Source organism: Penicillium griseofulvum (assembly GCF_001561935.1).
Source record: "Penicillium griseofulvum strain PG3 chromosome Unknown contig_92, whole genome shotgun sequence".
Taxonomy (NCBI): domain Eukaryota; kingdom Fungi; phylum Ascomycota; class Eurotiomycetes; order Eurotiales; family Aspergillaceae; genus Penicillium; species Penicillium griseofulvum.
Genome location: NW_024467453.1, coordinates 338,778 through 359,980, shown reverse-complemented (window position 1 = coordinate 359,980; position 21,203 = coordinate 338,778). Strand labels below are relative to the sequence as shown.

General features: G+C 50.2%; 11 protein-coding genes across 11 annotated transcripts; 5 read left to right on the top strand and 6 right to left on the bottom strand.

The window, feature by feature from the left end:
- PGRI_069360 (cytidine deaminase family protein) lies at positions 1–396 on the top strand (the record flags this gene model as incomplete). The annotated part of the gene is made up of 1 exon (XM_040794650.1): positions 1–396. One exon carries the CDS (start codon positions 1–3, stop codon positions 394–396), a length of 396 nt encoding a protein of 131 aa, XP_040648981.1.
- Positions 397–488: 92 nt separating this feature from the next.
- On the bottom strand, positions 489–1,581 carry pmeA (putative pectin methylesterase; the record flags this gene model as incomplete). The annotated part of the gene is made up of 3 exons (XM_040794649.1): positions 489–916; positions 977–1,089; positions 1,142–1,581. 3 exons carry the CDS (start codon positions 1,579–1,581, stop codon positions 489–491), a joined length of 981 nt encoding a protein of 326 aa, XP_040648980.1.
- Positions 1,582–2,257: 676 nt separating this feature from the next.
- PGRI_069340 (putative extracellular exo-polygalacturonase) lies at positions 2,258–3,512 on the top strand (the record flags this gene model as incomplete). Its single annotated transcript, XM_040794648.1, has 2 exons — positions 2,258–2,652; positions 2,705–3,512. The coding sequence occupies 2 exons, from the start codon at positions 2,258–2,260 to the stop codon at positions 3,510–3,512; spliced, it is 1,203 nt and encodes a 400-aa protein (XP_040648979.1).
- A 156-nt stretch (positions 3,513–3,668) lies between these two features.
- PGRI_069330 (putative 2-methylcitrate dehydratase) lies at positions 3,669–5,302 on the bottom strand (the record flags this gene model as incomplete). Its single annotated transcript, XM_040794647.1, has 3 exons — positions 3,669–4,285; positions 4,357–5,134; positions 5,189–5,302. 3 exons carry the CDS (start codon positions 5,300–5,302, stop codon positions 3,669–3,671), a joined length of 1,509 nt encoding a protein of 502 aa, XP_040648978.1.
- A 768-nt stretch (positions 5,303–6,070) lies between these two features.
- PGRI_069320 (DNA cytosine methyltransferase) lies at positions 6,071–8,028 on the bottom strand (the record flags this gene model as incomplete). Its single annotated transcript, XM_040794646.1, has 2 exons — positions 6,071–6,500; positions 6,563–8,028. 2 exons carry the CDS (start codon positions 8,026–8,028, stop codon positions 6,071–6,073), a joined length of 1,896 nt encoding a protein of 631 aa, XP_040648977.1.
- A 948-nt stretch (positions 8,029–8,976) lies between these two features.
- On the top strand, positions 8,977–10,836 carry PGRI_069310 (amidophosphoribosyltransferase; the record flags this gene model as incomplete). Its single annotated transcript, XM_040794645.1, has 3 exons — positions 8,977–9,061; positions 9,122–9,574; positions 9,632–10,836. The coding sequence occupies 3 exons, from the start codon at positions 8,977–8,979 to the stop codon at positions 10,834–10,836; spliced, it is 1,743 nt and encodes a 580-aa protein (XP_040648976.1).
- Positions 10,837–11,311: 475 nt separating this feature from the next.
- On the top strand, positions 11,312–12,841 carry PGRI_069300 (endonuclease III domain-containing protein; the record flags this gene model as incomplete). The annotated part of the gene is made up of 1 exon (XM_040794644.1): positions 11,312–12,841. One exon carries the CDS (start codon positions 11,312–11,314, stop codon positions 12,839–12,841), a length of 1,530 nt encoding a protein of 509 aa, XP_040648975.1.
- A 339-nt stretch (positions 12,842–13,180) lies between these two features.
- On the top strand, positions 13,181–15,264 carry PGRI_069290 (aldehyde dehydrogenase family protein; the record flags this gene model as incomplete). Its single annotated transcript, XM_040794643.1, has 3 exons — positions 13,181–13,456; positions 13,547–13,728; positions 13,818–15,264. The coding sequence occupies 3 exons, from the start codon at positions 13,181–13,183 to the stop codon at positions 15,262–15,264; spliced, it is 1,905 nt and encodes a 634-aa protein (XP_040648974.1).
- Positions 15,265–15,466: 202 nt separating this feature from the next.
- Positions 15,467–17,062, bottom strand: PGRI_069280 (uncharacterized protein; the record flags this gene model as incomplete). The annotated part of the gene is made up of 1 exon (XM_040794642.1): positions 15,467–17,062. One exon carries the CDS (start codon positions 17,060–17,062, stop codon positions 15,467–15,469), a length of 1,596 nt encoding a protein of 531 aa, XP_040648973.1.
- Positions 17,063–18,536: 1,474 nt separating this feature from the next.
- On the bottom strand, positions 18,537–19,577 carry PGRI_069270 (uncharacterized protein; the record flags this gene model as incomplete). Its single annotated transcript, XM_040794641.1, has 1 exon — positions 18,537–19,577. One exon carries the CDS (start codon positions 19,575–19,577, stop codon positions 18,537–18,539), a length of 1,041 nt encoding a protein of 346 aa, XP_040648972.1.
- An 807-nt stretch (positions 19,578–20,384) lies between these two features.
- PGRI_069260 (F1F0 ATP synthase subunit d) lies at positions 20,385–21,121 on the bottom strand (the record flags this gene model as incomplete). Its single annotated transcript, XM_040794640.1, has 4 exons — positions 20,385–20,414; positions 20,482–20,568; positions 20,631–21,026; positions 21,113–21,121. The coding sequence occupies 4 exons, from the start codon at positions 21,119–21,121 to the stop codon at positions 20,385–20,387; spliced, it is 522 nt and encodes a 173-aa protein (XP_040648971.1).
- Positions 21,122–21,203: the final 82 nt, after the last annotated feature.

The window sequence follows — 21,203 nt, the reverse complement described above, 5'->3', positions numbered from 1 at the left end:
ATGGACTTAACTCCCGAAGAAACCAATCTCGTCGAGATCGCCAGAACGACAATCAATGCGATTCCCAAGTCAGATATCTACAGCGTATCCAGCGCAGCCCTGTCAGAAAATGGCCAAATTTTCACCGGCGTGAACGTATTTCACTTCACAGGTGGACCATGTGCCGAGCTCGTGGTTCTCGGCGTAGCGGCAGCTGCCGGGGCTCCCCGTCTATCGCATATTGTTGCCATTGGGGAAGATGGCCATGATGGAGTTCTTCTCAATCCCTGCGGTCGGTGTCGACAGGTGCTGTATGATTTACACCCTGGGATTCGTGTTATTGTCCAAAAGGGTGTGGAGGTGAAATCTGTCTCTATTGACGAGTTGTTGCCTTATGTTTATGAGCAGAGGGATTAAAGACTATGTACAAAATATATATGCACAACACACTATTAAAGTACTATCAGTCAAGTCAATTTAAAATACATCTCCACAAAGTAGACCCTCAACTAATAACTTGAGTCAATCCAGTTACCATAGTCACTGCCCAAAACTGTCTTCTTCGTGACTGCCGCCGAGATGGGAGTCTCATACAGCCGCGCAGAAGTATCCGACCCATCTCCAGAGTTTTTGAACTCATAGTACAATGGTGTAGCATCCTTCGCCATTGTCGCCCATCCCTTGGGATTGATCAAACTACCCAGCTTCGAGTTCTGGTAGATAACGCGAGCAAGTCCTCGCCATGGGCGGCCAAGGTACACATCGCCATCGATGTTAGTTCCAGACGCAGCCTTGATGTTGCAGTTGTCGATTGCATACCAGGCCGTGTCGGTGGTTGTCTGGCGTGAGCTGGCGGTGATATAGCCAGGGCCGTTGGAAACGATGTCGCAGTTTCCGAACCAGGCAGAGGCGTCGCCGAAGATGTAATCCACAGTTCCTAGGAATGATTAATACATCGTGAGATGAATATATATTATAGAAATGACTTATCACTTACCCTGGATCTTGGAGTTGACATAGTACTGTGTTCCCGACTTGGCATACAGGGTATCCTGGTATCCAAGGAACTGGCATGCATAAAAGCCAAGTCTATTGGCATTGCCAACTAGTCTAGTATAGTTAGTAAATAATTCAAATATCAAGGCAAGGAATGAATACTCACGCAACAGCCTGCGCACCAGACCCGTACCCATTCACCACATTGATGTTGTACATCTTAAAACCATCGGCGACAACATTCACAGTAGCACTCTTATCCAGTGACCCAGCCTGAGGCGAGGAGATGGTATGGGTAATGGTAACAGTGTTCTGCTTATACGTCTGCGTATCAACAGTCTGACCATAGAAAGTCAGAGCACCGGGATATTTGATAGTAAGCTGTTCCTTGTACGTGCCACTTGCAATATAGATACAAGCGGCCGCCGAGGATGAGCCGAGAGCAGTCAGGGCATCGCCGATCTTCGAGTATTTTCCGCCCGAGCCGACTGTCAAGCAACCTGATGGGGCGCTAGATCTACTTGCGCGAGCAGCTAGCTCGGCGGGGGCGCCCAAAACACCCGTCCCAATGGAGAGGGCTGTGATGAGGACGTTGTATAGATGCATTTGGTAGGGATTGTTGTTTTACCACAAAGAAGGGAATGATTATCGGGCCATGTGGGCTTTCAAAGATATTATATGCAGTAGAAATGTCATACAAAATTCGTTTCAAGGGCGAAGCTCCATGTGAGTCCACCGGAGCTATAGCTAATGAGACATACTATTCTCCACTCCGAGGTATTTCCATAAATGGGATCCTTTCCTCGGCTATAGTTGTCGTTACGGAGTACTCGGATGTGGATTTACTTTGGCAATTTATCCACAGCATATCAATTGTCTCATTCACGTCAATTGGATACTTGTTAGAGTTCCTGACATTGCGGAACCCGATCAGGGGAAGTGTACGAAGTACACGCAGTGTAGATCATATATATACCCGGGGAAATCAAGACCGAAGGGTCACCGGATAACAATTTATTGGGTAATTGCTGCTGAAGAATGAAGAAATGATGTTCAGTACAGAGAAAAATATTCCTCGAATGACGGGGCTAACACCAAAGCGGAGGGAGCGGAGGTGTTTCAGGTTGTCTTATTTTCTCCGTTGCCAAAACGTTCGAGTCTCCCACGTGCAAAAGTGGAAAACAGATTGGGAGGAGAAAAGGGGAATACAGAAATTGGGAAAAGTTATAAATTTACTCGATACGCCGTTATTCCCAGGCTATAGCTGTGACACAATTGCACCATGTCGATAACAAAATCCCTCGCAGCCTTTGCGCTCTTCACTTCTCTCGCCCTATCAGACAGCATACCTCTTAATTCTCGTGCTACGCCTTGCACGCCAGCAGCAGGTGGATCTCCTTCAATTGATGATGTTCCTGCTATCAAATCGGCAATTGCTTCATGCGGCAAGGGAGGCACTATAGTCATTCCCGCTGGCAAAACCTACTACCTAAACAGCGTACTAGATTTTGCGGGATGTGTTGGCTGTGACTTCCAGATAGAAGGGCTCTTGAAATTCAGCTCGTCGACTGATTTCTGGGAGGGAAAGACAGCAATGATCGATATCAAGAATATTAATGGACTCAAGATCCGATCTTTGACTGGGAGTGGAGTGATTGACGGAAATGGGCAAAATGCGTACGTGCTTTCCTTTTATACTATAATTTCAGTTCACTAATATTATATATAGATGGGATCGTTTCGCTGGAGACAGCAGCTACGCCCGCCCAACCCTGCTGTACATTACTGGTGGCTCTAACATCGAGGTCTCAAACCTCCGCCAAAAGAACCCACCTAACGTCTTCAACTCCGTCAAGGGTGACACCAAGACCGTGATCTTTGCTGATCTCGAAATGGACGCCGTATCCAAGAGCAAGAGTGAGCCGAAGAACACAGACGGCTTCGACATCGGTGCCAGTACAGACGTCGTCATCAGCAACGTGCATGTGAAGAACGACGATGACTGCGTGGCATTCAAGCCCGGTGCAAATGGCGTTACAGTCACGGATATTACCTGCACTGGGAGCCACGGACTTTCCGTTGGGTCACTGGGGAAGAGTTCCGCCGACTCAGTTAAGAACGTGTACGTGTCTGGCGCGACAATGATTGACTCTACCAAGGCGGCCGGTATCAAGACATATCCCTCCGGTGGAAAGCATGGCATCTCAACTGTGAGCAATGTTACCTTCACAGGTGTTGTGGTTGATGGATGTGACTATGCGATTCAGATTCAAAGTTGCTATGGAGAAAAGGCTGATTACTGTGTGGATCATCCTGGAAATTCGGAGTTGACTGGTATCACTTTTGACAAGTTCAGTGGAACGACGAGTGGGAAGTATAAGGCTGTTACCGGCAGTCTTTCTTGCGGATCTGGCGGAAAATGTGATGTCAAGGTTGGTGCTTATACTGTTAAGGCGCCATTTGGGGGCAGTGAGGTGCTCTGTGCTAATACCCCGTCGAATTTGGGGGTGAAGTGCACACCAGGGGCTTCGGGGTGAGAATAAAGGAGATATACGTGTAGTTACGTTGTGGATGGACGAATATTGAAGAAACACTGAATAAGTTCTATACAATTTTGCGATATTTAAAAGGGTATGTTCGTCATAACGTGTGATATCCAGCAAGTACACCAGGTCACCCGTTCATTCAAATGATTACGAGGAGGCAATCATCTTATCCTTCACGTAGAGGTCGACATACTGGTCGACATCGTAGTTCTCCAGCTCAGAGCGGTTCCAGCCCAGCTCCAGTAGCTTATCAACGCGAGCCTGGTCGAAGTGCGCCTCGATGTGACGCTTATACTTGGCCAGAATCTCGGGCTTGGCCTCCTCGCGGCGGAGACGGTGGCCCAGGGGAGCCTCGACGACGATCTCCTCAAGGACGGTGCCATCGTTCAAAGTCACGGTCAGCGCATTGGGGATGGTGCGCTTGCTGGGGTCGTGGTAGTCGGTGGTAAACTTGGTGTCCTCGACACAGCGGATCTTCTTGCGGAGTTCCTCCAGTATAGGGGAGGTGGCGGCCTCCGAGCCGTCAGCATAGTCGCTAGCGGTCAGGCGGCCGAAGACGAGCATAGTGGCAACCATGTACTGCACGCAGTGATCACGGTCGGCAAAGTTATCCATCTCCTTGAACTGCTTGTCGATGATGCGGATGCATGCCTCGTGTGTGCGGTTGGTGATCTCCTTGATGTCCTTGGCACTCTTGCCCATGGACGCAAGCTTGGCGTTGACCTTTTCAGCGGCCTCAATGGCAGTCTGGGAGTGGAACTCGGCTATTGAAGATAAATTAGCTGTTGTGGATTCTTATATAGTGTCGATTTCTGCAAAATATTCTTGCACTCACCAGGATAGGAAACCTTGAACAGGACATTCTCCATGACGTAGCTGCCGTAGGGGCGCTGGAACTGGAACTTGTTGCCCTTGAACAGGACATCATAGAAGCCCCAGGTAGGAGCAGAGAGAACGGTGCGGAGACCGCCCTCGCCCTTCTGGACCTTGAGAACCAGGTTGACAGCGCGCTGACAGGCGTCACCGGCAGCCCACGACTTGCGCGACATGGTGTTAGGCGAGTGACGGTAGGTACGGAGAGACTGGCCATCCACCCAAGCCTGGGTAATAGCATCGGCAGTCTGCTTCTCGGTGAGACCCATCATCTTGGAGACGACAGCGGTGGTCGCAACCTTAACGAGAACAACGTGGTCAAGGCCGACCTTGTTGTAGGAGTTCTCCAGAGCCAGGACACCCTGGATCTCATGGGCCTTGATCATGGCCTCCAAGACATCATGGATCTTTAGGATCTTACCATTACCAAGGTTTCCACCGGCGCGGTTTGTGCGCGAGATCCAGTCGGCCACAGCCAAGATACCACCCAGGTTGTCCGAGGGGTGACCCCACTCGGCAGCGAGCCAGCAGTCATTGTAGTCGAGCCAGCGAATCATAGCACCAATGTTGAAAGCACCATTGACGGGGTCCAGCTGGTAAGGTGTGCCAAGAACACGGGTACCATTGGGGACAACAGTGCCTTCCACAACGGGGCCAAGGAGCTTTGCGCACTCCTTGAATTTCAGAGCCTCCAATCCACAGCCAAGGGTGTCCAAGAACACCAATCGGGCGGTGTCAAACTGTAGACGAATTTTAGAATTCACCAATGCTTCGTGTAACCGTGTCTAACTTACTGCCAAGTCGGAATCCACTTTGTAGTCGTGGATGTAACTAGCCATATCCTGAATTTCAGGGTCGTAGGACTTATCTGTATGAACCGCCGGAGCGGCAGACTGACGAGCGGCCATTGTAGAGAAGCGGGGAGTGCGAGGAACAGAGATACGGGGAGTAATGGAGAGAGAAGAAGCCAAAGTGGGCAATCTGGAGATGCGGGCCAAAGTGCGGGGAGACGTGTGGGTCAGGCGTCTCACTGCGGGCAGGGACATAATGAAAGAATTGGGAATATCGGAAATTGAAGGAACCAAAGACAATTGAGGAGGGGGGGGATGATTTATTTAAAAACAAATGGACGAAAGGAGGAATGTTGGGGAAAAAGGGAGAAAATGGCCGGGGTTGAGTTCCTAGCTGACTTCATCCTGCCGAGGGTCGGTTACAGTCGGGTATTACTTCATTCTCCTTTCGTACTTCTATTCCCTTATTTATGGGATTAATTACCTTCAGTGGGCTTGTCTAGAGCTTGACAGGCCAATAATTGCATTATTACTTTCAATTGGCCAAGTTTATTGCTACATTACCGTCTATTGAGCTCCCTAGCGGAAATCCGAGTATCGGATGTAAACAAGAGAGCAACAGACCATAGCTACAATATGTAGCGAAATCGGAGTATACGTGGTCCGAATGTGTAGGAAAGTACAAAGAGTAAAGAATAAAATCTTCGTTAGATGGGAACTCACACCGGGCTCAGAAGAACCCCTTCGCCCTCGGCTGATCTGCACGTGAGGACGCAGATCATCACCCAGAGGGCCATTCCTAATCCTAATCCCCAACTCCCCTATCTCATCCTATTTCACTCCCTTTCTCGTGTCATATCCCTCGCCATCGCTCTCACCGATAAATCAGTGAATGATTCCCCTGGCCTCCTCCGTATCAGTTTGACGCAGAGACTTGACAATCTCTCCGTAGATGGCTTTAGCGAAGAGCGGGGGCACGGCATTCCCAATCTGCTTACGCATGAATCTCCCAGTAAACTGGAAGTCTAGAGGGAACGTCTGCAAGAGCGCCATCTCACGATTCGTATAAGGCCGAGTGCCCGAAGGGTGGTAGTTGTATTCGCCGCCCCCGCAAGTGATGGTCCTGGCCAGAGAGTTGCGATCAAAAGAGGGCCGGTAGCTCAGAGCCCACCGCGCCAAGGCCCCTTCAACATTGTGGTCGTCGGCATCAGGAGGAATATTGTCAATGGTGGATGAAATGGTCGCACGGGGAAGTAAACCGTGACCAGGCATGCCATGAGTGGGCTGGGCATAATGGGGCAGAGCTTCACCGGGGCTATGAGTAGTTAGATACGTAGAATTGGAAACATGAAAAGCTTCGCCTTTTGCTTCACTTACCCAGCGGCAATGAGAAGCAGTCTCTTCCGCTCTTGAGGCACACCATATTCATCGCACCCCAGCACCGACCAGCGAACAGAATATCCAAATTCAACCATGTCCAGTACAACCCGATTAAAGATGATGGGAAATCGTTGCGGCAATCCCATAGTTTCCTCCATGGTTAACACACGGGGCCGTGACTCCTGAATCAAACTTCCAGCCGAAAATACGCACGCGGAGTTGGCATCATCGCGAGGACAGGGCACAGTATGAGCAGGAGACCAAGTCTGGCAGGGGGGCGAGCAGTGTGCAATATCGACTCGCAAGAATTCCGGACGGTTGGTAAGGAAACTGAAAAAATCGGAATGTTCGACATCTACGTCGTCGAAATTCAACTGGTATGTTTCCAGTGCATACTGGTCAATATCAACGGCCCATTGGAGCTTCACGCCGGCCTGTTTAGCGCCGCAAGACACACCACCAGCGCCACAGTACGCGTCACCAAAGGTGTATGCACGTTCAGGGGCAGTCAAATCGATCACACCCCGTCGTTCAAGATCCATGGCCAAGGACGACGAGCTAGCCTCGCCAAATGGCGCAGTCCGGCCTCTCCATTCGTAGCGTAGCACGTTCGCCGGCTTACCATATCCTGGGTCTGATTCAGCCAAGGTCAGCCATTCAATGGCACACTGCTCTGCGCTCAAAGGTGCATGGCCAGGCACGATAACGACTCCGGCCTGGCGAATGGTAAGCTTCAGCCGGCAAGTCAGATCTTCTCCCGGTGTGTTAAAATCGGTCCGAAAGTTGGTGAAGCGAATGGTCACAACCCGCCGAACTTTTCTGATGCTGACGTGATCGGTGTTCTGAGTGAGCCAGACCAATTCATCGTTCAGTTTAGGCAGATATGTCTTGGCTTCGGGGTGAGTGGTACGGTAAAGGCGACGGCCGAAAAAGCGCAGGTCGTGAGGCTGAGGAATCATGTCCTCGACACGCATAAAAGAGCCATCATCAAGCTCCAGAGATATTCCGGCTTTGAACGCAATGCCTCCAATGCGTATTTCTTGCTGTACCGTCTCTGGCGTTGGGCTGCGGCTCGCGGACTGGTTGCTAATGACAGATGAGTTGCCGGAAGATTGACCACTTGCTGAGTCGTCGCCAGGGGTAATGGCGGACGGAGCTGCAACGTGCGCCATGTCAGAGGTCAAGTCTTCAATGGCCTGGTTGGTCTCATCGTCGCAAGTAAGGTCGATGACGACCTGCATATTCTCGGAGGTATGGCTGGTCTCCCTCATGGGTGAAGGGTCAAAGATCGCCGACGGATCCGACATGATGATGTCGTCGTCAGGCATTGTTGGCTCATGAGTTACTGCGCGAAACTCTGCAGTGCTGACAGGGATTGGGTCTCCGAAGGGAGACACCGAAATACGGGATCGATCATTAACACCAGCCATTGGTGCCATGGTTGAGCGATGAAAGTCTTCCATACTCGGTGTGTGAGAGGATTCAAAGTCCAGGTTTGAAATCAAGGCGATGAAAGGAAAACAAGTGCCGATATCAAACCGATGGAGGGTGTTGGGATCTAACAGAGTCTCAGGTTAAGATGACTTCAAAAACACTTATATTGCTATAGTCAGGTGTTCGATATCAGCTTATCGCAAATAAACATAACTTGCCTCAGATAACAATCTGATTTGAAGAGAAGTAGCGGAAGGCTTTGCCAGATCTTCTATACATAACAACTTCCAACTGAAGCAATAAGGATGTCTACGTATTTCTATTTGGTCAACAAAGCAGAGGGTATTTTGTTATGTGAAGCATGAAAGACTGATATAAAGGCATGGTATTCATCTTTTTATCTCATTGAAGGTCAGCATGTCCCTTCCAAGTTGGTGTATACTTACATCCAGGTAACTATATGGTTGTATGCATCAACATCAGAGCGCTTAGCCTGTTCGGGAAGTACTTAGGGCAAAGTCAGGTGGTCAGTGCTTACTCAGGATATGAGTCAGCTCCCCTCCCCCCGGGGCGTCCCCCCGAAGTCGGCCCGGGCGAGAAATTTTCATTCTGTGGGGCACAACCACAGAAGAAACACAACTGCCATGGAATATTTCTCTCCCTCTTTCTGTCTTCTTGGGGTGGTGTTCATTTCTAGTGATGACCATTCTCTGAACTTCCCTCATTCTTTTACGTGATCTGGTTTTGGTAAGTGGCATGGTTTTCTTGTTTTTGGCTTTCAGCTTTATTCAAGCTTCCCCCCAATGTCTCTCATGATGATCTATGGTTTTTTATAGATGTTAGACTTCCTAAACAATTGTTGCGGATAAACACCTTAACTGATTTGAGACACTGCAATCTTGCTATGCACTGTGAATTCACAATGGATGAACACTGGTACTAATTCTCCTCGTCCAGAAAGCCTACCCTCCGTCAGGATGTGTGGTATCATTGCGTTGATCCAGGCGAACCCCTCGTCTGCGGCCGCCGTGGATCTCCACGAGGCACTTTACCTTCTCCAACGTGAGTTCCGGCCAGAATATATACACCTGCGACCGCGAGACTAAAGGTTTTGTATCACAGATCGTGGTCAGGATGCCGCCGGTATTGCAACATGCGCCTCTGGTGGTCGAATCTACCAACTCAAGGCCAACGGCATGGCTGCCAAGGTCTTCCAGGAAGGTGCTAAGGTGACCAACCTGCCCGGTTCCATGGGTATTGGTCACCTGCGGTATCCGACCGCAGGATCCAGTGCCAACGCCGAAGCCCAGCCGTTCTACGTGAACAGTCCCTACGGTATCTGCTTTGCACACAACGGTAACCTGATCAATGCCGGGGATCTCAAGAAGCACCTTGACCTTGAAGCCCACCGTCACATCAACACCGATAGTGACAGCGAACTGATGCTGAACGTCTTCGCCGATGAGCTGAGCGAGACCAAGAAGGCTCGTGTCAACCACGAGGACCTCTTTGCCAGTTTGAGTCGCATGTACAAACGTTGCGAGGGTGGATGGGCCTGTACTGCTATGCTTGCTGGTAAGTTATCAATCATTTGTGGTGTCCTCTAGTCCACAGTACTAACTCGCCATCTAGGGTTTGGTATCTTGGGTTTCCGTGACTCATACGGTATCCGCCCCCTCATTCTGGGCTCTCGTCAGTCCTTGGATGGACCTGGCATGGATTACATGATGTCTTCTGAATCAGTGGCTCTGGACCAACTGGGCTTCAGCAACCACCGTGACATCCAACCTGGCGAGGCCGTCATTATCGCCAAGGGTGGTGAGCCGGTTTTCCGTCAGGTGGCCCCCAAAAAGGCCTACGCCCCTGATATTTTCGAGTTTGTCTACTTCGCTCGTCCTGACTCTGTTATGGATGGCATCAGTGTGTACCGTAGCCGGCAACGCATGGGTGACCGTCTCGGTGCACGTGTCCTCGATGTTCTGGGTCCCGATGTTGTCAAGGACATTGACGTGGTCATTCCCATTCCTGAAACGGCGACTACGTCCGCGACTAATGTCGCACTATACCTCAACAAGCCTTACTGTCACGGTTTCGTCAAGAACCGTTACGTCTTCCGCACCTTTATCATGCCGGAGCAAAAGACACGGCAAAGAGGTGTCCGCCGCAAGCTCAATGCCATGAAGGCCGAGTTCAAGGACCGCAACGTCTTGCTGGTTGATGACAGTATTGTGCGTGGTACTACTAGTCGTGAAATTGTCAACATGGCCCGGGAAGCCGGCGCCAAGAAGGTCTACCTTGCCAGCTGCGCACCGGAGATCACACATGCTCATATCTATGGTATCGATCTTGCGTCTCCTCAAGAGCTGGTTGCTCACAATCGAAACTCGGAGGCCATCGCCAAGCACATTGGCGCAGAGGCGGTTGTCTTCCAAACCCTGCCTGACCTCAAGGACGCCTGCGCCGAGGTTGCCCGTGAGAATGGTCAGCAAGAGCCCACAAACTTCGAGGTTGGTGTGTTCTGCGGTAGTTACATTACCCCCGTTTCATCCGGGTACTTCGAACATCTAGAGTCCGTCCGTGGCGAAGGCCGCAAGGTCAAGGCTCTTAACAAGGCCAAGGAGGCTGTCACCAATGGCTTTGCCAACATGACCGACTTCCAGATTGCTGCCCATGGAGTCACTATGGACACCAATGGCAAGATCATCCCTGCCATAGAAAACGAGTCGTCGGCGATTGGTGCCGCCAAGAAGGCTGACCACGCCGAAGACCAAACGAATCCGAAGGTCTCTGACCGCATGGATATCAGCATCCACAACCAGGCTGACCATGAGGCATGATTACGAGCAAATGTGAATTTTTTTAAAATTTTTTTTCTCCACCGTTTGGCAATTTGCATTGGGTGTCCGGGCGTTTGTTTGAGGGAGCATATATGCTAAGTGGCTGATTTGCCGCTAAATGATGTGGAAATGATGTGGAAATGCATTAAACCAATACCCGGTGTCTTGAGATATACACTTGTCAATAATGCCTAATGAAGCTATAAAATAAATACAATGTTCCCATGTTGTTGAAGTGCTGTTTTTTCTCATTAATTTTAAGTTTGAGATCCCCAAATAGGCAAGTCACGTGTATGTGCCATTACCCAGTAACATCATCTCATTCCCTCCACATCTTCGACAGACCCATTGATTTAAAATTAAAATTGATATACCTCGAGATATATCTTGTATCTATTTTCAGTTCTCGTGCACGTTGCTACCTGTGCAACATTGAAATCGATACTTGCGGCCTTCTGACTGGATCTTCTCAACCATGGATCGCCGCATTACTCGCTCTGCAGCACGGGCTGCTGCATTAATTGCAGAGGGAAACAGCACTTCCATCACTCAAGAGTCAGGCACTAAAGTGAACAAACGAAAGCGTCTCAATCAAACTGACACTTCCAATGCCCCCAATACTCTAAATACGCCCAAAACAAACACAATCACTGAGTTGAAATCCTCCAATGATCCCAATCTAGAAATCAAGCAAGAGAAGCCAGTGTCACGCCCAGCCTTGTTTGGTGAACTCCCTCACAACCTAGGATCTGCGCCAGTCCCATTATCTGTAACAGTGCAGCCTACAGTCCCAATTGCTAAGTCTGACAAGGAAAACCAAACTTTAGAGGGCAAACAAGTTCACAATCTCGCTACTGAGCTCCAAGATACTGTGGACAAAGCTACAACCAAGTTGGAAAAAAAACCTAAGTGTCCAACTACCCCAACCGGCCGGAAGCCCAAGAAGAATACTTATGGCTTGACGCCCGGTATCTCTCCTTTTCCCGAGCTAGTTCGGCCAACCGCCGAGGAGTGTGAAGATGTCAATCAGCTGTTATCCAGCATTCATGGGGTATTCACTGCACCAGCAACCATCCCTGAACCCTCCCTGACAGTCACTGGATGTGGTGAGGTCCCATCTGTTCTGGATGCCCTAATCCGTACCCTTCTCAGCGGGGCCACCACTGGTACCAATGCCGCTAAGGCCTTCGGTGGACTTGTCCAACGGTTCGGCATTCTTTCAGAAGGCATTGGCAAGGGCAGTGTGAATTGGGATGCCGTACGACAGGCTACCGTGAGAGATGTGTTCGAAGCAATTAAAAGTGGTGGCTTAGCCGACATCAAAAGCAAGAACCTCAAGACGATTCTTGACATGGTCCACAAGGACAATCAGGCGCGCCGAGCTACATTGTTAAACTCTGAGTCCAAGAATGACTCAATGTCTAAGCTGGTACCTGAGAAGGCTGAAAAGGACAAGCAATATGAGATTGCCTGTGCAGATCAGAACTTCCTCTCTCTAAATCACCTCCACAATCTCTCCACTGAAGAAGCCATGACCGAACTGATCAAGTACCCCGGAATCGGACCCAAGACAGCCGCCTGTGTGATCCTGTTCTGCCTCCAGCGGCCGTGTTTCGCCGTCGATACCCACATCTTCCGGCTCTGCCGTTGGCTCGGGTGGATTCCTGCGCGTGCAAACGAAGTAAGCGCCTTCAGCCACCTGGAAGTACGCATCCCCGACCACTTGAAGTATTCGCTTCACCAACTGTTCATCCGGCATGGGAAGACCTGCCCCCGGTGCCGAGCTGCTACAGGCGAGTCCAGTGCTGGCTGGGATGACGGCTGTGTTATTGATCACCTCTTAACTCGCGATGGGAAGCGCAAAGGCAATGGTCCGGCTGTTGTTTCTAAGAAGAAAGCAGCTGCCATCAGCTCGGCTGGTAAGCGTAAGAGAACGAACAAGGACTCCGAGGAGGAGACTGAGGAAAGCGAGTGTTCGATTTCCGACGAAACAAGTGATGAGTGAACGCATTTATGACAACGAAATTATGTGAAATGAAGGTGGAATCTTTACGAAATGAGGAGGATAAACCGCTTTAAGTCCTATATATGTACTTTATATTATTATCTATCTATCATCTTGATGTTGCTCTCAATACAAATGTATTATTATTGCTGGACACAAGTATCAACTTCCTAAATTAAGTCTAATGATACTTCTAGATGATCAGTTTAATGTTGTATGGCACGACTGGACACTTAGTGCGGTTATCGCCTTATCGCAAACACAAAAGCCCCGGGGTCTCCAGGAACTCGCGCTACTCTCCCTGCACTTTCCAGTTGCCCAATTGCACCGATTCCCGCCATGGATTGTCTGGCCTCCCACATTCCGCCAGCACTGTGCAGTCTTCTGGAGGCCTACGCGCCTCCCGGGTCGGCAGAGTACGCCCCGTACATCGGAGTCGCGTTCACCTCCCTTGTCGCCGTGTACGTGGGGTACCTCTACCTCCAAAGCCGGAAAGAGGCAGCAGTCGTTTTCAATGTTCCTATCCCATCCGAAGTGCGCAACAGCGGGTCGATCAAAACGTGGGATGAGGTTCAGGGGCAGCAGAAAATGGTGTTGCAGGACCAGGCTCGGGGGGTGAGTGGACAAGCCTTGTATTTGGCTCAGAATTCTTTCCTTGTGGCTTCATTTTCTTGTCCCTAGGCTAACTTCTGATCTACTACACAGAAATGGAACCATCAATTGATTATGAGCTACTGCCCTGCCGATGGGAGGGTGCTTGGTAACGGAATCAAGCCCGCCACTGTCGAAGATGTCAACAGAGTCATTCGGGCGGCGGGAGATGCTCAGCTGGAGTGGGCTAATACTACATTTGCGGAGCGCAGAAAGGTTCTCCGGACGCTGTTGAAGTATGTGGATTGGCAAATTTGCCCGGCCCTATGAAGCCATTGCGCTTTGCCCACGGCACCATAAGGCTTGTCCAACTGACATCTTGCAGATATATCCTAGACCACCAAGATGACCTCATTACTGCATGCTGCCTCGATTCGGGTAAAACAAAAGTTGACGGCTCATTCGGCGAGATCCTCGTAACGGTGGAGAAGCTCAAGTGGACAATCGATCATGGCGAAAAGGCACTGCTTCCATCGCGACGGCCGACGAACCTCCTGATGATGTACAAGAAAAACACGGTCACATACGAACCCCTGGGCGTGGTGGGTGCCTGTGTGTCTTGGAACTACCCGTTACATAACTTCATTGGTCCGATCATCAGCGCGCTGTTTACCGGTAATGCCATCGTTGTTAAACCGTCTGAGCAAACTGCATGGTCTGCAATCTACTTCCTCGAGATGGTGCGCGGCGCGCTCTCTAGCTGTGGCCACTCGCGCGATCTGGTCCACACGCTAGTCTGTCTACCTGGTGTTGCCAATGCATTCACTTCGCACCCTGATATCGCACATATGACCTTCATTGGATCCCGGCCCGTCGCCCACCACGTCTGCGCATCAGCAGCCAAATCACTTATCCCCGTATGTGTCGAGCTAGGCGGCAAAGACCCTGCCGTGATCCTGGACGACTCTCGCACTCTCCGCAATTTGTCCTCCATCGCGTCTCTCCTCATGCGCGGTGTCTTCCAATCATCTGGCCAGAACTGCATCGGCATCGAACGTGTCATCGCCCTCCCGACCGCATACGACCGACTCATCGAAATTGTAACGCCACGCATTCAAAATCTCCACCTCGGCTCGATCCTCCTCGACACCGCAACCCCAGACGTCGGTGCGATGATTTCACCTGCTTCCTTCGCCAACCTCGAGACACTCATTAAGGAAGCTGTGCAGCAAGGCGCACGCCTTCTCGTTGGCGGCACCGAATACAAACACCCAGTCCACCAACACGGCCACTACTTCACACCAACTCTCCTAGTAGACGTGACACGCGACATGCGAATCGCGCAAACAGAGCTCTTCGCCCCCGTCTTCCTCATGATGCGCGCCGAATCCGTATCCGACGCAATCGCCATCTCAAACTCAACACCGTACGCACTAGGTGCTAGCGTCTTCGGGCACCGACAAGCAGACGTACAAGCCTGCGTGTCGAAAATATCCGCCGGAATGGTAGCGGTCAACGACTTCGGCACCTTTTACGCTGTGCAAATGCCCTTTGGCGGCGTCCGTGGATCTGGATATGGCCGCTTTGCGGGCGAGGAGGGACTGCGCGGTCTGTGCAATATCAAGGCTATTTGCGTTGATCGATTCCCTACTTTGATTGGCACTGGTATCCCGCCACGCTTGGATTATCCTATTCAGAACCGAGAGGACGCTTCGGGCGCCAAGGGAGGGATTGCGGCTTGGGAGATGTGTAAGGGTATTGTTGAGACAGGATATCAGTTGACGCTGGGTGGGCGCATTGCTGGTATTTTGAGATTGTTGAGGAATATGTAATGGGTTTGTTCTTCAACAAATCATTTCAATCTTGTTTCATATCGATGGTTTGTACTATACATAGTTCATCTTGCTATGGATGATACCTGCGGCCGTGGGAATATATAATTCAAAGTAAATTATGCTTTCAGATCTATATTATTCTATATTATATCAAGAGATCTAGAACCAGGGTATAGCGCTAACGTCCTCATAAGACTACTCAAGATGGAGGAAGAGGAGGGCCGAACTTCTTCAGCCAGTAATCCTCGGTCCGGAACGAACTCTCCATCAGCCAATTTCCCAATGGTTCACGGGATGGTTTAAGGACCTCATCAAGGAAGCGGCCTCCCTCAAGGTCAAAAATATCCAAATGACCACAACAGAACAGCTGACCACTCGGGTAACTACTAGCATAATCAACCTGCGCAGGGAGACGCAGCAGGAAATCCGACAACCAGCGCGCAAACTTACCATTAATCTGGTTATATACACTCGGGTTCTGCTTCGCGAGTTCCATATTATCGACGGTCCACTTCGTGATCTCCGACGACCAGCTAGGCAAAGACTCCGCACTGGCACGGAAGAGAGTCTCGAAGAAAGCCAAGTTTAGATGTGGCTTGTCGCGGCCAGTGCGGGTAACAGCGAGGAAGTGTTCAGGCGGGATTGTATAGAAGACCCCACGACCTTGGTTCTCTGCTTTGTAGCGGAAGATGAACTCGTCGATTTTAAGGAGGGAGAGCATGGCATTGAAGTTCTGGTGACGGATTGCATTCTGGATTCCTTCGTTCAGGGCTTTGCGGTCGAGCTTGGTCAGGGTCGAAGGTGTCAAGGAGCTCTTTTCAGGCATCCAATTGCACGAGGTCATGCGCAGCATCTCCAGGAAAGCAACGTCTTCTGGAAGGAAACCATTGCTGCGGCCTCGCAGGAGATGGGGTGGGAATTCGCACAGGTCCAATGCGGGGAGATTGACGGTCAATCTCACGTCCAGATTTTTGAGCTCGGTGGTAACCATTGGCATTATATTGAGCTTGTATTCGTGGGGGCCTTTCAACGCGTTCGGGGCCATCTGGAAGAACTCCGGGGGCATGCTAGCGAGTTCCTTCATTGGTTTACCCCTGCCATGAAAGACGCGGACGCTGTCATCCTTGCGTGCTAGGAACTTTTCAAAAGCGGCCTGCTCTTCTTCATTCGTCACGATACCCGCGTTGATCCAGCGACGGTGAAGAGTCAGGATCTGCATTGTCGGGACCTGCTCGCGCACGCGATCCACGGTACACCACCTGCACTTGAAGACGGCTGCCTGTAAGCGAGCGCGTTCATCTAGTTTGATAGGAACATAGTCGAGCGGAACCATCATGCGCTCGACGGCCTTGCTACGGGGGTAGTCGAGCGAATCTTTCCAGAATGCAAGGAGGATGAGAGCGCGATAGATATGTTCGCCGGATAGGGCGCGGGATAAGAACGGCGAAGCGCGAGGGAAGTTTAGGTTGAGGGAGTGCAGGAATATCTGCTCGATAATCTCGACGGGGAGGGCCTCGAGGAGGGACATCATTCTATGGGGAGTATGCGGGCGCGAGAGTCCGGATCTGGGCGAATTAGAAGGACGGTCGTAGGGGCCAGACCTCGATCGAGTGGATCGAGAGGACCGAGAGGACCGAGAGGACCGAGATGAACTGCTCCGAATCGGGTTCTTGAAGGTGCGACCTGGTCGACGCTTCAATTTGGCTGTAGCGGAAGGATTCAAACTGCTTGCCGGCTCACGCGGAGCAAGCTTTGTCCCCGTCACGGTTTCATCTTCGCGTTTTGGTGGGCTCATGGAGCAATTGCACTTTCTCAGGAATAAATCAATCTGTGGATCTCAATCATTTCAGAATTGTGTATGATGACTATTCAGTAGTATGTTGTAAGTAGCATATGAAGTATACAACGTTATAAGCAAGGTCCGAGGCTTAGTCCCCATCTGATTGGCGGAAAAGAACCCGACAGACAAAGTCTTGGCGTTAGGGCTTGGCACTGGAGGGCTGGAAAGTCACATGGTATCACATGATATACCCCGCTCTGTTGCTGAATTTGGTTTAGCCTATTATAAAATGACGTCAGGGTCATAAAAAAAGTTATCGGGCAGAAACAACCAGAAACAGAAAACATTCGAACATTCTCAAGGGTCCACGGGTTCAACATGGATAGGTTTAGAATTAGAAAAGCTATCCTTACAGCTAGATAAACTTAGTCAAAATCCATTATCCCAATCCTACAATGTAAATAGATTTGCTTTTGAAATTCCAAAATCAAGGAATGGGCCTACTCAAAATGACGGAATGACCAGTTGGACAGACCCCTGGTACCTTTGGACCTTTTAAGACATAAAATAAATCCATAAATCCTCTCTCATTCTTCAAATCTTGGAAATTCTGTCATAGCTCCTCCATCGACGTCACTTTTGCATTTTATGATTGCAAGATAAAAGCTTCACTAACACGAACTTGTCTATCAATAGCCTCATTTGGACACCACTTACGTATCTGAACAAGAAATAAGAAATTTCCATCTTAAAAGATAATCGTCATTGCCATTCTTTATTTAAACAACCTCCCCATCTACTTTTTATCTTCAATATGCACCCTTTCAGTGATCCAACTATCCATACCCACGCTTCATCCAGCTCGGAGTCTACTCTCAACAAACCGAAATAAACAAACTCCCTTGATACAAAACAACCCCAAGAACACCTCTTCATCTTCAATATGGGTGCCGTCGTCTCTTGCGTATGTGAACTACCATCTACTTGAAAGAACTCAACTAATACCTTCCTCCAGATCCAAAGCGTCTTCCGCGCCATCGGTAGCTGCCTCATGGCCATTGTCAACGCTGTCGGCTCCATCTGTCACGCCATCATCAGCGGTGTGGTCACAGTCATCGATGTTATTATCTCCTGTCTGACTTGCGGCACCTGTGGAAAACGCAGACGGGGTCGTCGATCAGCAGTTTAACGCGAAACGCGAAACCAACCATGTCTGCACACACCTATCGACCCCGGGGATAGAAGGGCTGGCTATGGGTTCTACGATTGTTATGCCAGCGCGAATTTTCTTTTGTCATATCTGCTTGGAGTTTATACCCCGCGGCGCAGCTTTTAATTTCGAATCATGAATCAAACTTTGCGATACAATGTGTATTGGTTCTCTTCTGTAGATGATAGATATAAATTGTAGAGGATTGTATATACACACAGTAGGTGTTTGGGGTAACGGACATGAAGTCGTAGATATATAACCGTCTTAGAAACCATATCAATGCCCATCTTTCGGCGAGGGCGACTCAACGTATCGCAACAAATCCTGCTTTGCATCTGTAGGGATATCATCCCAACGCTCATTCAAAATCACATTTGCAAACGGATCCCCAGGTCCACTCCCATAGCGCCGGATGAGGGAATAATGTGAATGCTGTAGCGGCCAGCGAGCAAGGACACGACAATTTCCAGCGCGAACCGGTAAACTCAGCAATCGACGAAAAGGCTCGATCTTGCGCGTTCGAATGAGACGATATGTGATCTCAGAAGAGCGGTCTGGTCTAGCCTCATCCTCATCCAGGTAGAAGTCCGCAGAGAGCAGCTGCAAGAACTCAAACTGCGAATCTGACCAAGGCGAGCGCAAGACTTTATCCGGAATGCGGCCAGGTCCAATGGACACTGAGCATGGCAGCCGGAAGATGTCGTTCTCATGGTATATCTCGTTTGGTTTACGGATTTGGAGAGCGCCAAAATGAAACCATATTGCGACTTTGCGGTCGACAGTATGGCGCGAGGTGTCTTTTAACTGCGCCGGAATGATCAGATCTCCTTTACCACGCCGTCCGAGTACGGCCTTGTCACAGAATTCTAGATTTTCAAAACGTGGGTCCAGATTTGACAGCACTGCTTGGTCGTCCGGATGGAAGACCAAACCGACACATTTGCGTCGGATAGCATGGGCAATGTACTCCCGCTGGCATCTCCGGAACAGGGGAAATGTGCACCACCGGCATGCCAGCAGGTTAGTCTGTAATTGTTGGCGGTCTTTCCAGGATAGAGCCCAGAAGTCCAAAGGTGGGGGTAGGAAATCCGGGGTAAAGAAGCCCTCTCGCGAGCCAGAATTGGGACTGCTGAATGCAAGCCGAATGAGCCAGGTATAGAGTAATGGAGTGGACAATGCTTGGCCGAGACGTGGCGAGGCGCGAGGGAGGTTCACTTCAAGGCTGTGAAGAAATATCAACTGCAGGATTTCCACGGGCAGTGACTCAAGGCGCGAGCACGGGTGGTCGGCCAACGGATCGGAAGGGCCTGGGCCCATTTGCAGCAGTGCGTCTAGTGGTGATGTGGTTTTGTATAGCTCGAAGCAAGATGTTCACTTGTGCATGACACGGTGTGCTTATATTTGTAAATGTCCAGGGAGGAGCAGATACGGGTATTGTTGATCTCAATGGAAACGCAGTCCATACGATATTGACTGCACACTTCGCATAATGTCCTCGTGTCTCCTCGTGACTTGTAGGAAAGGCACTTGACACCGCTTCGAGTGCAGTCTCCAATGAAAAGAATTGAAAGGAAAATTGCCCGGCCTATTACTGAGGGGTAGAAGAGAAGTGGGTAAATTGAGGTGAGCTGCGTGTCTTGGCAAGACCAGCTAGAGAGCTCCTCATCAAGATTATGTATGATGCCTTGATCGTCTGTTATATCTGAACTGGAATATGTGTATTGCCATCTAGTTCTTGTCGGAATTTCAAAAAGGACCGAATTTCGCGTGATACTCCGCAATATATCCTCACTCGATCCACATGGAGAGAGCTTGCTTGGATATATATCAGACGTCTCGAGTGTCTATTAATCGTAGGTATTTTCTTTTTTAGACCTACCCCCGTTTCTTGATTACCTGAAGATAGAGCTAGTTGCGAGAGTATAGGTTTACAGTAGAATTCATTAATGAACGCAGAAACGAAGAATGTATTGTTTCTATACACATCCCAACCTCCCCACCACACTATCGGAGGTATCTGACCACACACTGGCTGAATAGCCATCTTGGCTCCAAAAGTCATGATCACGTAGTGTGATGGAGCGAGGAATAAAAAAGCGGATTTGAGGCCACAAGAGTCCACGCTTAAACGGCGGACAGATCGCCGAAGCGCTCCTACAAAAGGGAATGATATAAGTATCGAAATAGACGCAGTACTCTCAGCAAGACAGTCAGAACATACCTTGTAGCCAGGGGGCATCCACTTGCCCTTGGAGACGAGGGAAGCGGTCTTCTCGTCGATCTCGGGCTGAGCGGCGGCAACCTCGTCCTAAAAAAGCAGACATGTAAGTAATGATCCCAACTCAGCGGTCTGTAGCAGATAATACGTACGACAGTGAGGTCCTCGAAGGGACGGGCAGTCTCGATGTTCTGCAGGGTCTTCTGCAAGTTTTGCAGCTCGGCCTCAACCTTACCCTTGGTAGCCTCGGCGTTCTGAACAGCCTGGGACTCGAAGGCATCAATAGCCTTCAGCTGGCGGTTGACATCGTAGGTAACGGGCTTGAAGGTCTTGAAGTGGTTCTCGAGCTCGTCGACGATGGCCTTGTTCTTCAGGATGCCGCGGTAGTGGCTGAAGTCAACGGCCTGGGGCTGCTCGGACAGGACCTGGACCTTGCGGCGAGCCTCGTCGTTGCGCTTCTTGAAAGCTTGGAGGGAGACGGCAGTCTGGCCGCGGAGGCCGAGGGAGGTCGACACCTGGGCCCAGTCGATCTTGAGAGCGGCGCTGCGCTGTTTTCGGGTGAAGGGAGTTAGCGGGAGTCATCCGGATAGGTTGACAAGGGTTTGTCATGTCGAAGAGTAGGAGCAGAACATACAGCAGCCATTGTGACGGGTATGATAGAGGTTAGGGGTGGGGAAAAGAGAGGGGAGTTCAATGTGCAGGGAGGTGCCGAACGAGGAGCGACC